The sequence below is a fragment of the Pseudorca crassidens genome, chromosome 7, assembly GCF_039906515.1.
Source record: "Pseudorca crassidens isolate mPseCra1 chromosome 7, mPseCra1.hap1, whole genome shotgun sequence".
Classification (NCBI taxonomy): domain Eukaryota; kingdom Metazoa; phylum Chordata; class Mammalia; order Artiodactyla; family Delphinidae; genus Pseudorca; species Pseudorca crassidens.
The window spans coordinates 100,470,708-100,487,165 of NC_090302.1; the positions used below are offsets into that span (position 1 = coordinate 100,470,708).

The 16,458-nt window shown below is 39.9% G+C and overlaps 1 protein-coding gene across 6 annotated transcripts in view; it reads left to right on the plus strand.

Moving 5' to 3' along the window:
- The window catches only part of PPP3CC (protein phosphatase 3 catalytic subunit gamma), a 96,725-nt gene extending 83,047 nt beyond the window's left edge, over positions 1–13,678 (plus strand). For 3 of the 6 annotated variants that reach the window (XM_067745125.1, XM_067745121.1, XM_067745126.1), the window contains exons 11-15: positions 3,260–3,286; positions 4,209–4,290; positions 4,913–5,010; positions 12,020–12,049; positions 13,153–13,678. In XM_067745125.1, the coding sequence (XP_067601226.1) occupies positions 3,260–3,286; positions 4,209–4,290; positions 4,913–5,010; positions 12,020–12,049; positions 13,153–13,370 (455 nt within the window). In that variant the 3' untranslated portion in view covers positions 13,371–13,678. The remainder of the gene's footprint in view (positions 1–3,259; positions 3,287–4,208; positions 4,291–4,912; positions 5,011–12,019; positions 12,050–13,152) is intronic. The other 3 variants (XM_067745123.1, XM_067745122.1, XM_067745124.1) reach the window with 3 other exon arrangements.
- Positions 13,679–16,458: the final 2,780 nt, after the last annotated feature.

Genomic DNA, 16,458 nt, shown 5'->3' on the forward strand with positions numbered 1-16,458 from the left:
GGCATCTGGCTTTATGTCTCAAGTTGCCCTACAAGCAGAGAAGATGAATCATCACCAGAATGGTTCAGTGTGTACAACAGGTCCATATGCCCCTCACCTCACATGTCCGTGGGGGACTGACCAAAAGGGATGTGAAATTAGCCAAGTTTGTTGAAAAAGCAACTGTTTCTGTGTGATTTCTTCCAAATGTATGTAAAATTTTATACACATCTTAGCTGCAATGTATTTTGAAGGCAATTTACCTGAACAAATTAAGTTGTAAATTTAGTTCACCTTTATACCACATTTTGTGAAATCAGTGCTTAAATACAAAATGATATAAATTGAAAGAAAAAAATAGAACAACAAAACTTGAGGGATGCATCTAAAGCCATGCATAGAGGAAAATTTATAGCCTTAAATGCATAAATTGGAAAAGAAGAAAGGTGAAAAATCAACAACTATCTCAGGAAGTTAAGGGAAAAAAATGGATAGCACATTAAACCTAAAGAAAGGAGGTGGAATGAAATAAAAAATTAAGAGCAGCATAAGAAAACAGAAAATAAAATATAATATAGGGAATTCCCTGGTGGTCCAGTGGTTAGGACTCCACACTTTCACAGCTGAGGGCCCAGGTTCGATCCCTGGTCAGGGAACTAAGATCCCACAAGCTGTGCGGTGCAGCCCCCCAAAATAAATAAATAAGATATAGTATAGAGGAGCAGTAAAACCAGAGTGTACTCTTTTCAAGAGACTAATAAAATTGATAAATCCATGGCAAGACTTATGAAGTAAAAAAGATAAGACAGAAATAACCAATGGGGCTTCCCTGGTGGCACAGTGGTTGAGAGTCCGCCTGCAGATGCAGGGGACACGGGTTTGTGCCCCGGTCCGGGAAGATGCCACATGCCGCGGAGCGGCTGGGCCCGTGAGCCATGGCCGCTGAGCCTGCGCGTCTGGTGCCTGTGCTCCGCAACGGGAGAGGCCACAACAGTGAGAGGCCTGCGTACCGCAAAAAATAATAATAATAATAATTAGAACTTGTATTTATCAAAAGACTCTATTTAAAGAGTGTGAAGGGACTTCCCTGGCAGTCCAGTGGTTAAGACTCTGTGCTTCCACTGCAGGGGGCATGGGTTCGATCCCTGGTCAGGAGACCAAGATCCCGCATGCAGCGGGGTGGAAAAAAATAAATAAAATTAAATTAAAATTTAAAAAAAGAGTGTGAAAAGACAAGCTACAGAGTGAGAGAGGATATTTGCTACACAACCAAAAAGTGACTCATGCAGAATATATAAAGAACTACAGATCAGTGAGATGAGACTTGAATGAGCACTTCACAAATGAGGGTATCCAAATGGCCAGTAAAAATATGAAAAGTTATCCAACCACATTAGTCATCATGAAAATGCAAATTAAAACCACAATGGATGGTTCTACACACCTACCAAATTGGCTAAAAGTATATAACATCAAGTGTTGGCCAGAATGTGTAGCAACAGGAATGCTCATATACTGAAGTGTAAATTGGTACATCCACTTCAGTAGATAATGCTAAACTGTTATCCAGAATTGAACATATACATACCCTATAACTGAGCATTCTAATTATAGGAATGTACTTAAGAGAAATATGTGCAGCAAAGAGAAATGCACTGGAATATTCACAGCAGCTGAATTCAACATAGCCAAAAATTGGAATCAGCCCAAATGACCACTGACAGAAGAAAGGATAAATAAGTTGTGGCATATTCATATAGTGGAATTGTATACAATAATGACAGTGAACTACAGGAACAGGGAAGACATGGATGCGTCTTACAAACATAATGTTGAGCAAAAGAAGCCAGACACAAAAATACATTATTTGATTGTTCCAATTACATAAAATTAAAAAAAAATTAAAACTTGTACTTGTGGATACATGCTTAAATGATAAAACTATAAAGTAGAGCAAGAAAGTGATTTCAATAGAAGTCAAGAGAATGATTTTCTTTGGGAAGAGGGAGACTCTAATTATTAGGAAGGGCCCAAGGTGGGGAATCTGGGGTGCTGGCAGGGTTCTGTTTATTGTCCTGACTGGTTATATGGCCACTTGCTTTTAATAAATCATTGAGTTATACATTTGTTTTGTGTACTTTTCTCTATGTTTATCATACTTCACAATAAAAGATTTTTACAAATTTATAAGCCTACAAAGATGTGGAGATTTCTGTAGGGATTTTGGAAGCTGGAAAACAAATGAATTAGTATTACTGACTTGGCTGATTCAAGAAAGCTAAAGACCAGTTTAGTAATGGGGAATACCGAGTTCCAGTACAGAATCCTCAAAAAGCAAAGGAATTGGTAGCCTACACCAGTTGCTAGAATTGGGGACCTTGAGTTGAGGGGAAGAGGGAGATGGGGGCTGAGCTAAAATGAGTAGGTAAAAGCTGTTTGAAAGGCAGCTGAGGTCCTAGCTGCCTCTTCTCCAAGACTGGAGGCTAACCTCTAAAAAGCGTAAAGCAAAGAATTTCTGGACCAGGATACAACTGAGGGCATCGATACTTTGCCAAAAACAGGCGAATTACGTGACCATACGCAATCTCAGTACTGATACAGAGAATTCCCTAACAAAGACCCCCCCCCTGGTCATTCTGTGTATGTAAAGCTCCAAGTCAGCAGCCCACCTACCAACTCTGAAAGCTTTCTAGCCCCTCATTCTTAATGATGAGCAGGCACCAAGGATTATAGGACTCTTCGGGAAAGTCTCTAAGAGAGACAACAACAAAAGCAGCAAAAACAACTCAAATGAACGTGAGATTCTGAAGAAAATATAAAACTTAAAAATGGAAAAACTGTAATATCTCTAGAAAGAGATGAGAATATATTGAATCCATTATATAAAAGCATGATGCTCTTCTTAAGAGATTTGTAAGCTGTTCATTCTGTCCTTTGTTTTTATTCATTGTTTTCAGCATTATTTGTTCCACAAATAGTATCTTTTTCTTTGTCTAATTTTATTTTCATGATCTATGGGGATAGACCATGTTGGAAAATAATAGATGTGAATTAATGTAAAACTTTTAAGAAATAGAAACACTCCTGGCAAGAAATCTGTAATTTAATATTCTATCATGATACCAAGGATGTCTCTTCTGAGCTGATAAAGATAAAAGCCTGCTTCTCTCATTGCATTTCGCTTTGATTTTTTCTTTTCTCTCTTCCATGCAAACTTAAATTTCTCTTCCCATATTTCTATTTTCATCTCCTTGTTTCTTGGTGTCTCTTCTCCCTGAAGATCACTACATTTCAAGCTATCAGAAAGGTATCTGACCAAAATGTGCTATGAGCTTACTACTCGCTGTCTGTCCCACCACAATCTATTAATTAGACTTTTTTAGTTGTAGTTGAATAATTTCAGACAGGCCCTCCATCCTCCCTTTCTGTTTCAATGTATATGTTTTCTCTGAACCCTGCTGTATGATCCTGCAGGATATTTAGAACTGGGGGGTGAGGAAGGAGAGGCCACATTTCTTAGTTTCTGACGTTTGAATGCGGTCACCTGATGCATGCCTGGACATTGGCTTCTCATGTGTGAGCTGTTTCCTAAATCTTGGATGAGAAAAGGCCATAAAGTCTTAACGTTAACTTTTTTGATGTTGCTTTATAAAATACCTTACCCATCATCATAATTTACACTGCACAGTTGTCTATGGTAGGAAATAACTCACCAGTTTGTGAGTAAGTGAGGACTGTAAAATGAAAGCAGCTCTCAGTAAGTTCAGGAGAGCTAGCTGTGTGTTGTGTTTACATGCAGAAGACAACTGCTCAAGTCATCACTTGCCATTTGGCAGGCCAAACCCTGCATCCTGAGGTGGCCCACAGCATTCTCAAAAGAGATCTTTGCTGTAGCAACTGTCTTTGTTTATATGTGTGTATTTCATTCTTCCCTGTGTTTTACATTCCAGAACCACAAATAAGTTCCTACCTCATAGATCCACTCAGTCTGTCTTTTCTGTGGCCCCTCCATTTTTTACATCACCTTTTTTTTTCTCTCTTCTGGGTTATTTTTTTTTTCTCTTGCTCCTTACAACTTCCTGGGACTTTGGTTTGTTTAAACAAACTTAGGCCTTGATTTCTTTTTTAAAAACAATTCCTTTAACTTAGAAAGACGCTTCATCCTGCATTTTTTAAAACTAACCTGTTAACATATTCCTTTAACTCACTTATTCTTTGTATTCTCTAAGGAGGCACTACAGTTCGAAAGGAGATCATCAAGAATAAAATCAGAGCCATTGGGAAGATGGCACGGGTCTTTTCAATTCTTCGGTAAGGATAACTCTGTCATTACACTGTGGGATAAAAGCATTTTGAGAGTAATTTAGAAGTTGATTTCAGAACAGTTTTTTTAGAATTGGAGTTTGGTATTAGAACTGTTGGTCTTTGGGTTGAGTACAATTTGAATCAGACCTACATGTTAAAGTGCCTAGAAACGCCTGGCAAACATTTATTTGGTATGAGCTTAGATACAGTGCAGTGAGTGCAGTGATTTAGTGTGGCTTCTGGAGCCAGATTGCCTGTGTTCAGATCCTGGCTCTACATCTTCTCAGCTGTGTGATCTTGTGCCTCATTTTCCTGGTCTGTAAAAGAGTGATAATAGCAGATCTGCCTTACAAGGTTCTTTGGAGGATTATATGGGGTAATATATGGAAAACGTTAGAACAGCACCTGATTATTAAATGGCTTTAATTGAAAACAAGACCTGGCTAATTGTTGTTAATTGGAATATTTACAGAAAACATCCCTTTCTTTGGGTCAGGGAAGGGGTAGGGAGAAGGAGAAGCTATCTTCCATCTCTGCACATCTTTTCTTAACTTCTTTCAAGTATCTTTGTAGGTACTGAGAGGTAGACACCCTAGCATTAACCCTGGGCTTTGATCTTCCTTTGCAGGGAAGAGAGTGAGAGTGTGCTGACTCTCAAGGGCCTGACTCCTACAGGTACACTCCCTTTGGGTGTACTCTCAGGAGGAAAGCAGACTATTGAGACAGGTGAGTATGAGAAATGCTCCTTTCATGGAAGGTGTGCTCCCGTTACCTAGCAGTCAATGTCAAATTGAAACTTAGGGCTTCTTCCAATAAATGGTACTAAAGCAATTGGATATCTATCTCTGGGGGAAAATGGATCTCCATACACAAAAACTAAATCAAAATGAATTATAACTTAAATGTAAAATCTAAAACAGTAAAACTCCCAGAAGAAGGTATGGAAACTAGGCACTGGGGTAGATAAAGAGTCCTTAAATATGACACAAAAAATACTAACCTTAAAAGAAAAATTGAATAAATGACTTTCATGAAAATTAAGAATGTGTATTCACAGAAATTCATGATTAAGAAAGGAAAAAGACAAACCATAAACTGGGAGAAGATTTTTGCAGTACATATGTCTGACTAAGGACTTATATTCAGAGTCTACAGTTCTATAAAGTCTGTAGTTCTATAAAGAACCATAACTCAGGGACTTCCTGGTGGTCCAGTGGTTAAGACTCCATGCTTCCATCACAAGGGGCATGGGTTTGATCCTTGGTCAGGGAGCTAAGATCCCGCATGCCGCACCCCGTGGCAAAAAAAAAAAAAAGTACAACTCAATAAGAAAAACACAAAACAACCAAATTTTTTTAATGGTCAAAAGATTTTAACAGACACTTCACAAAAGAGGGTATTAAAATGGCCAAAAAGCATATGAAAAGGTGCTTAAAATAGTTACCCATCTGGGAAATGGATATAAAACCACAGTGAGATACCACTACATATTCTCTAGAATGGCTAAAATTTGTAAGTGTGACAATACCAAGTGTTGATGAGTTTGTGGAGAACTAAAACTAGATACATTGCTAGTGGGTTTGTAAATTGGTTCAACCACTTTGGAAAACTGTTGGGCAATAAAGCAAAACATATGTCTACCCTACAACCCAGCAAATCCATGCCTGTTTTTTTTTTGTTTATTTTATTTTATTTTTGGCTGCATTGGGTCTTTGTTGCTGCACGCGGGCTTTCTCTAGTTGCGGTGAGCAGGGGCTACTCTTCCTTCCGGTGCACGGGCTTCTCATTGCAGTGGCTTCTCTTGTTGTGGAGCATGGGCTCTAGGCACGCGGGCTCAGTAGTTGTGGCTCACAGGCCCAGTTGCTCCGTGGCATGTGGGATCTTCCCGGACCAGGGCTCGAGCCCATGTCCCCTGCATTGGCAGACAGATTCTTAACACTGCGCCACCAGGGAAGCCCCCATGCCTGGTTTCTATAGAAGAGAAATTAGTGCATATGTCCACCGAAGGACGTGCATAAGAATGCTCACCTTAGCTTTACTCATAATAGTCCAAAATGGGAAACAACCAAATGTCCATCAATAGTAGAATAGATAAATTGTGTTATATTTATACAATGGAATTTACTCAGCAATAAAAAATAACATTATGAATACATGCAAAACGTGGTTGAATCTCACAGACATCATGGTAAACTAAAAAAGTTACACCGAAAAGAGCACAGACTGTCTGATTTATATGATGTGCAAGAACAAGCAGACTAACATTTCTGGGTGGGATCAAAGTGAGGCGGCGGGGAAGCAACCGTGGTGTATATGGGCCTCACAGTGCCTCTCATCATGATGAGCGTGTTCTGGGACTTCGTCAGCTTCTTGGAGCCCTGGTTCATCCCTGAGGGTCCCAACTGGGAGTTATCATCACCTTGTTGGTGACCTGTTCAGTTTGCTGTTATCTCTAGTCATGAAGAGTTGTTAAATCACCTCCATACCTAGACCACCTTCGTTGACTTGCCTATTTTGGCCATCAGCTTCCTTAAACATTCACAGCACATTTGAACATCTTATTCTACAATGCAGTATTTTTTTTCCCATCACCTTTTTTACACTTTGATGAATTATGTACCTACTTAAACTGCAGGCTCCATAAAATGTCTGTGCACTGCTCTGAGATAGAAAATGCTGTTCTTCTGAGAAATATATGACTCTCTCTTTGGAACCTGTGGATTTGAAGGTGGCTCCTGCCTGCTCACTACATGGGAATCAGCAAAGTGTTTAAGAGCTGTTACAAGACAGGAAGACTCCAGTGGGGCGGTCAATAGGAGAACACGTTCAGAGGGAAGATCTGTCCCACCAGAATTATGCCAAAGTATATTTTTAGGATGAATTTATTTCTGCTATCTTTTGGAATAAATTATTTTTCTGTTTTCAAAAAAAAAAAAAAGAACTGGGACTTCCTGGTGGCACAGTGGTTAAAAATCTGCCTGTCAATGCAGGGGACATGGTTTTGAGCCCTGGTCTAGGAAGATCCCCCATGCCATGGAGCAGCTAAGCCCGCGAGCCACAGCTGCTGAACCCGCATGCTGCAACTACTGAAGCCCGCGCGCCTAGAGCCCGTGCTCTGCAACAAGACAATCCACCGCAATGAGAAGCTTGCACACTGCAACGAAGAGTAGCCCCCGCTTGCTCCAATTAGAGAAAGCCCACGCACCGCAACGAAGACCCAGAGCAGCCAAAAATAAATAAATAATTATTTTTTAAAAAGAGCTTCACCGTGTCCCAGGCACTGAAGTGAAACACTCGATAGGTATTTGTGCTTTCTGTTCTCAGAAACACAAGCAACAACAACAAAAAAGGAACTGGCAGGCTCATCAATGGTAAAAGAAGTCAGAATGGCACGTCCTCTGGTGGGAGCATATGGACCCAGAAGGAGCCCAGGGGACTTCTGGAGTAGTGGGAATGTTCTATATCACTACCTAGGTGGTAGTTACACAAGTGCATGCATATATAAAAATGTATTAATGAGTACACTTCAGATTTATGCACATCATATGCCTCACTTGTGTGTTTTATACCTTAATTTTGGGGGGTTAGAGTTTCTCAGTCAGAAAGGGAGTTTGCCTCTTTGCCTGCAAACCATATCCTACAACAGTGCCTCAGTCACCGCTTCAACCAGAGTGTCAGTTCTGAAAATTACGTGGGCGTTGACTTTAAGGAGAGGACTTTATGGAACCCAGGAATGATAAGATTGATATTTGTCAGAATAAACAGATCTGGTCAAGCAAGGGGAAGAAACGTGAGATCAAGTCATTGGATGACTAATTCTAGGCAAGAAAACTGGAGTTGAAGCATCAACAACTTAAAGTAGAGTTTCAGTGCTTTTTTGCCCCCCTTGTTTTTTGAATTGCTTCTACTTAAGTTTTTCTTTTCCTTGTCACCCTGCCTCTTATAGGAATTCTTTGCATTTTGTGAACATTCCAGGGCTATTGATTAATAGGAACAGCCCCTTTTCCCCCTCTTCTTTTTTTTTTTTTTTGCGGTACGCGGGCCTCTCACTGTTGTGGCCTCTCCCATCGCAGAGCACAGGCTCCGGACGCACAGGCTCAGCGGCCATGGCTCATGGGCCCAGCCGCTCCACGGCATGTGGGATCTTCCAGGACCGGGGCACGAACCCGTGTCCCCTGCATCGGCAGGCGGCCTCTCAACCACTGCGCCACCAGGGAAGCCCATCCCCCTCTTCTTTTTATAGGATTGATTTCCTCCTTCTCTTTCAAATTGAATACTGAAATATTAGAGTTTAGTTATTTATAAGGAAGAGTGAACATTTTCTCCTTGGAAGTATAAAATTAATTTTCTTAAGTTCTGTAGTTTCATAGGAAGAATCAGTAAACTGTTTCAGACTGAATTTTCCCTCTCAGATGCGCAGTTTCTTGTAAGCAAAATACTTTTCTGTCATTGCTCTGCTTATTAGTCATGTGAAGTATTCTGAGAGCAGCTCTGACAAAGCATTTTAGAGTTAATGGGTAGTAATACGGGTAAAGAAAAAAAGGAACATCCTATACCTCCTTTCTTGAAAAGTTTTGGAAATTTGCTGATCCATAGAGTTGTTGTTTTAATCTGAATGAAATTTTTCTAGACCTTGATTTGAAAGAGTAAATCTGCAAATCTGAGTTAAGTAGCAAAGAATTCTATGGATGTGTTATTTGGAGATTTGTTGTTTATAATCCTTGGTCTATCTTTTGTTCTCAGTCCCAAATATATGCAGTTTCTCTTCATTCCTGATTTGAATATGAGTGTTTTAATCACTATAGGATTGTTTATTGGTACTCCAAAATTGATAGAAATCTCAGGAATGTATAAGAACAAAACTAAAGTTGCAGCCAGTAGAGCTTCTTATTCTCTCTTATTGATTGACAAGAACTGAGTTTATTTGTCATTTTCCCATCAGAGTCTCAGTTCCACAGGTTCACTGGCAAACTGGAGCGTTAGCTGAAAAAGATCTTTTATTGTTCATGTAACTTTACTTGGAGAGCCTTCAACCAACAATATCCCATCCTATATGGCCTTATAGCCTACATTCATTTATACCCCACCTTGTCCCAAGGGGGATTTGAGTAAGCTACAGTATACATCCAACACAGTGAAGGGAAATAAATATGCTTGGAAATTGGAGCACAAAGGAAAACAAACCAGTGAAAGCCAGTAGTCAGTCACAAATTTGACTCCAAGCTTCCTAGTAGCCAAAATAAAGAGGAAAGACCATAAGATAAAAAACAGGTCAGTTATAAATTGGACTCCATCAAAAGTTTTAAAGTTTTGTGCTGAAAATGGAACCATCAAGAAAGTGAAAACACAACCCACAGCATGGGTGAAAATATTTACAAAGCATATATCTGATAAGAGACTAGTATCTAGAAACTGTAAAGAATTCTTGTAACTGAATAATAAAAAGGCAAATAACCCAATTAAAATGGGTAAAAAATTGAATAGACATTTTTCCAAAGAAGACATACAAATGGCCAATAAGCATGTGAAAAGATGTTCCACATCATTAGACATTAACCACAATGAGATACCACTTTAAGCCCACTGGATAGTTGTAATCAAAAAGGCAGATAGAAACAAGTGTTGGTGAGAATGGAGAGAAAGTAGGACCCTCATACACTGCTGGTGGGGATTTAAAGTGGAGCAGCACATTGGAAACCAATCTGGCAGTTTCTTAGATGATTAAACATACCGTTAATCATATGACCCAGCAGTTACACTCCTAGTTACATACCCAGAGAAATGAAAACATAGCCACACAAAAACTTGTACACAAATGTTCATAGTAACATGCTCTGTAATAGCCAATAAGTGGAAACAACACAAATGTCTATCACCTGATGAATGGATAAACAAAATGTGGTGTATTCATACAGTGGAATACTATTCAGTCATAAAAAGGAATTATGTACTGATACAATCCTCAACATGAATGAACCTTGAAAACATTATGCTAAGTGAAAGAAGCCAATCACTAAAACCACATATTATATGATTCCACTTATGCGAAATGTCCAGAACAGGCAAATCTGTAGAGACGGAAAGTACTTTAGTGGTTGACTGTAAAGTTAGGGAAAGGGATGAGGGAGGGAAATGGGGTTTTAGGAGGTGATGAAAATATTCTAACCATAGATTGTGGTAATGGCTGCACAACTCTTAAAATCATTGAACTATCACTTTGAACAAGTGAATTTTATGGTTATGTGAATTATGTTTCAGTAAAGAAATCTCATTCAGTAAAGGAAAGTATATTTCAGTAAAGGAAAAGAAAAAAGAGTTTCTCAGTTTTATACGACTGTTTCTTGTAAGGAATATCCTTCAGTGCAGGCTATCTTAATACCCAATGCAAAAAGCAATTCTAGGAGGACCCAAAACAATGTGATACTAGGACACATTTTGCCACACACGTAGCTTTTAAATTCTAATTAACCAACACTGTGTATACAATTTCAGGTAAAGCCTTGTTCTCCCACTTCTTAACAGTTGCTTTTGTGATGTACTGTTTGAAGGCATTATTGTTTTCTTGTGAAAATTTGTTCTGTGTGAGGAGGTTTGAGAGGGTGTGACATTGCCTTAACACATGCCAACACATGGTTGACAAATGTAAGCAGTCGATAAGTTGATTCCAAGTTTCCATTTTCCCCATTGCCTTGGGAAGTTAATTTTCAGTTCTTCCAGTTTCTCCTCTCTGATGGATATAAAAAGCCTCAGGAACAGCAAACTGTTACTGTTCATTATTCTTCCCTGCCTTCTTTTAAAAAATTGGTATTGGAGGAACTAACAGGGTTCTCCTAATAAGATCTTTCTTGCTACAACTGGTAACCTTTTCATATATTAGCGCTTTTACTGTCTTAAAATGAAGATGCAAGAAAGTTTACCTGTTGATACTAATGCTTAAATAGCTTCCTTTTCCAAAAGTGAGGGAGAAGAGGGCCTTCTTAGTAATTGGCCTGCTGTCTTGCACAGCGAATGGAAGCCATGTGGTTTGGAAATGTCAGCCTCTGCTGTGTCTCTCCTCCCAGATGGTACATGAATTTGTATTCAGAATTGAATAGATTTATGCCTTTGCCAGCTTAGTACTCCACCCCCGGAAAAGAAATAACCCTTCACTTATAACCCACTTTTCTCTCCTTCCAAATGCCAGTCTGTTATTCAACGGCCACTCCTTTTCATTAAGGACAGTTGGACCCCACACAAGTTGCTTGAAATCATTAAGAAATAGTTTTAAATAACTTTTTAAAATAGGACACAGCAGCTACAGATCTAATATCATCTGAACTATCACAAACTAAAGAACAGTTGTAATATTAAATGATTTGACTGGACATATTTTGATATGTGAACGTTAAGACGTAGATTAGCAGCTGGCTATTTAAAATGAGGAAAACGTCGTAACTCTTGTTTCTTCTAGTCAGCTTGATTGACCCCATTGTCTTAGCTATGGATGACATTAGCTAAAAGGTTCTCGTGCCACTCACAATGTGAACAATCTTAGAAACTCTCCCCACCTCATATTTCCCCCCAATTTAGTTTTTCGCAGTAATCCTGTCGCTTCTCTAACTAGTCGACTTTTATTAGGGATGGGAATAGGCTTAAAGGTGGGACGCTGGGATGTCTGTGCTGGCAGCAGTGCTGTTGGTTTACTCACTCTTTTTCTGCCTTCATTTTTGCATGCCACTGCTCCTGCCTCTTACAGCCACAGTAGAAGCGGTAGAGGCCCGGGAAGGTATGGCCATATTCCTATGATAGATGTGATCATGTGTCTGTCTACTGGTTTTAAAAGCTTTGTCAACATTCGAAATCTGTTATTATTGCATCACCAGAACTGTAACAGTGAGGAAAGGAAGAGATATCTCCAGGCGTGCTCACAAAGTATTTCCTTTGTGTCCTGTATTTGTATTAATTTAAATGATCTTCTACACAGCTGAAGTCCTTTCTGGGCTCTCTCAGTTTTAATGCAATGACTGAAGCTTAAGCAACTGGTCATGGGGGTTCAAATGGTGTAATCTCATAGCCCTTCCATATCCAAGAGGCATCCATTTGATTATCAGAAATTCAAACCCTCAGCCTCTTTATCTAATGATTCCAAATGACATCAAAAGTGGAGGCAAAAGTAGATAGGATTTAGTTTGATTTGTTTTTGAGGTTGCCCTAAGTCAGTCAAGCTAAATTATCTTTGTTTCTATGAAAACAAATTTTAAGTAACAAATTATCTATGAATTCTGAGGATGAAAACCATTGGAATCGATATACTTGTGTTATAAATTTAATTGTTCTGTTAGATAAGATGGTTCACAATGGGAATGCCTTTCCTTGGTAATACAAAAGTTCAATCAGAAAGAAAATATCTAGGAACTATTTTTTAGATGGCTTTTAACTTACGTTCAGCTCCTGGTTGTGCAAGATAAAAAGCTGTCCTTCTAAACAAACTTTTTTGTGTGGTCTATGTGATGTTTGTGTTAGAGCAGCTACTCTGCTTAACTTGTTCTGTTATTCTAGTGTTGCCTTTTTTTCTCTCTCACTGAGCACGTTTCTGGCCCATAAGAGACTCTTTCAAATGTATTGGGGCTTTTTGTCAGGTCTACTTCTGCTATGATTAATTGAGCTATGAAAATGACTTTCACAGTTTCCATGGCCCTTTGGGCCTTAAGGAAGCAGTAGCTTCAGACCAGGCTAATTGAAATCAAATATTGCTCAATCCCTTCACCAGACATGTGCTCCACAGCCACCCTTCTGTGTTTTTCTCTAGGAGGTTGCTGTATGCTAAGAAACTTAAAGCTGGTCGCTTTACTGTCTAATTGAGCTCCTCCCTTTCCTGTTTTTCTGTAGCCATCAGAGGGTTTTCGCTTCAGCACAGGATCCGGAGTTTTGAAGAAGCCCGAGGTCTGGACCGAATTAATGAGCGGATGCCACCCCGCAAAGATAGCCAGTACTTTGATGGGCCGGTGAAATTAGTCCAACCAAACGCTGCGCACAGGAGTGACAAGGGGAGAAGAGCCAGTAATGACTCAGAGCCCTGCTGTGGCACAGGTGGATCCAAGACTTAACAATCAATTTTATTTATTTATTATTGGAAAACAAAACAAAAACAACTGAAACAACTTAAACCTGGAGGTGCATTCATAATACACTCTGCATTTACTCTGTAAGAAAGGTGACCATTTTATAAATTCTTTTAATTTATGTTTAATATATACATAAAAAGTGAATGTGTTTTGTTTTTCCTTTTTTCCCCCCCCTAATTTTTAGGAACTGATCTGATTGTCTGATACATAGTGAAGTCTTGTGCTATAAAGGGGACCTTCCCCCTAATAAAAGGGCCTTGGAAACCTCTACCCTGGGTTTCTGACTTGAACTAGCCAGCCTTTTCTCTTGTTTTTGGAGGGTAATATCTTTAATTTCAGACTAATCATTTTTCAAACACAAAAGGGTTTTTTCTTTTCTATTTTTTTTTTTTTCCTTTCTACAGGGTACCATTGAAGATCTCTTAGATTTCAGTGGCTAAAACTTCCTCTTCTTATGGAAAACTTGATTATAGTAGAACTCCTAAGTGAATAACCCAAACCCAGTGATTTTAAGGGCCAAGGGAAATGTTTTCCATGATAACCTACTTTCTTCTGGACTCTCAATTACTCAATGTATTCTAGTATGGCGAAATAAAAAATAATGAGGGATTTTCGTAGAATTACTTAAAATTTGTTCATCTAACCGTGGGCATGATTGGTTTAAACTTCCCTTAGAACTTTGGAGGTTTCTTAACTGTTGCCAGATCCTTTTGCTTTTTTTTTTTTTTTTTTTTAATTTTTTGCGGTACGCGGGCCTCTCACTACTGTGGCCTCTCCCGTTGCGGAGCACAGGCTCCGGACGCGCAGGCTCAGCGGCCATGGCTCACGGGCCCAGCCGCTTCGCGGCATGTGGGATCTTCCCGGACCGGGGCACGAACCCGTGTACCCTGCATCGGCAGGCGGACTCTCAACCATCACGCCACCAGGGAAGCACCCTTGCTTTTATTTTTGAACACTAGGTGATTTACCCCATCTGCAAAGGAAGCGACATTTCTAAATATAAATGCCCTCTGTAGAGCCTTCGATGGTAGGAAGTGTTTATGCCCTTCTGTGTTACTGCATCAGCTCTCACATCTATCCTCCCCGTCGTCCATCTGTTTTTCTGTGTCAGCATTTTTGAAACCAACAGGGGTAATGGAAACTGACTAGGTTAAAATGGTCCCCCTGTGAACTGGAAGTCTTGCTAAAGGGCATTGGATGAGTGAGGATTTCCTGTCTATCAATTACTGGAATGTTCCTCCATGTTTCAACACTCATTATATTGAACTGTGTGTCGGTCTCTGTCAGCGTATTTTGGAATACAAAAACAAGTGATCAAACACAAGGTTTGAATAATCTTTCCTTAGTTTTTCAAGTCACAGCCAACTAGTGAAGGAAATTTCAGGGATCCTTAGGCTCCCATTTTTGGTTTAGCCTGATGACAGGTGCCATGTCATAATACTCATTGGTCAGCCTGTAGTGAAAGTGCATGTCTGGGCCACACTACATCAAACTGCATATTTGTGGAATTCCTTAATGTCATTTGGGATATAGGAGTCCAGCATTAAAGCAAGTATCCCAGACAGTAGTACTTTATGTTTGGAGCTTCAAGAACACCAGAAACCTTTTTTCAAAAAACATAATTTCAGGGAATTCCCTGGCAGTCCAGTGGTTAGGACTCTAGGCTTTCACTGCTGAGGGCCCAGGTTCAGTCCCTGGTCGGGGAACTAGGATCCCACAAGCCGTGTGGCACGGTTCAAAACAAAACATAATTTCATTAGAAGAATGAGGATTTAGCCCATCTATCTGTTTTTCCTATGCCTTGCTAACAGTTCCCAATTTGTTTATGACAGAGATCAAAGCACTTTGGAGATTGGAATCTGGTGGCGTAGAGTGCTCTGTTAACAAAAAAGATAGGAAGGATATTGGGAAGGAGATAAAAGATCTCTTACTGGGTTGTGAGTAAAATCTTTGAAAGAGGAGAGAAAGAGTCTCCAGTAGCTGTCTTTACTGATCATCATTTCTTTATAATCAAAGAGGAATTCATCACCTGGATATCCTCATACTCCTCCCTCCCCCAATCCCAATAGGGAAAGAGCCACTGTTTTGGAAATCTCACCTAATGTGACAGTCAGTTCACAGGACAGGTTTGATAGATGGAAGTCCCTGATTCCTTTCTCTTTTCCATTGAGGCTATTGTTATACACACACAGTCCACAGGTAGAAACCGTGGGCTTCAATCTTAACGACTTCAATCAGCAGGCAAGTAGTGAAATAGTTACTACAAATCCTTATAAGCAAAAAATAGTATTAGGAAAAAAAAAACAAAGACAATTACTTAGGAAGGTCTTCATTTTCTTCCCAAAATGAAGTAGTACGATAAAGCAATTTTCCTTGACAGAGCCATGTGAAAAGATGTATTTTACAGGTAACTTTTGAGCTGTTGAAGGTTCAGCCGGAGTAGAGAGTTAAGTGGTCACGATTCAAGAAAATTGGAGGGGGTTTAAAAGAGCATAGCAGCAGCTCTGGAAGGAAGTTAGGTTTGAAGATCCTGTTGAATTCTAAAGGTAAAGGCATTTCTTATGTTCTGTAGAAAGCTGGGGTGTGTATTTCAGCACTTTAGAAAGTTGTGTGGTGAGTGTGTCTGTCTGGTATAAGTAGCTTTTTTTTTTTTTAATTAATTAATTTATTTATTTATTTTTGGCTGCGTTGGGTCTTGGTTGCTGCGCCTGGGCTCTCTCTAGTTGCGGTGAGCGGGGGCTACTCTTCGTTGCGGTGCGCAGGCTTCTCACTGCAGTGGCTTCTCTTGTTGTGGAGCACGGGCTCTAGGCGCGCGGGCTTCAGTATTTGTGGCACGCAGGCTCAGTAGTTGTGGCACGCGGGCTCTAGAGCGCAGGCTCAGTAGTTGTGGCTCACATGCTTAGTTGCTCCACGTCATGTGGGATATTCCCGGACCAGGGCTCGAACGCGTGTCCCCTGTATTGGCAGGCAGATTCTTATCCACTGCCCCACCAGGGAAGTCCTACAAGTAGCTTCTTAAAGCCAGACCAGCAGGCAGTGCACCTATATATGCATTTGTACCTGTGATTCA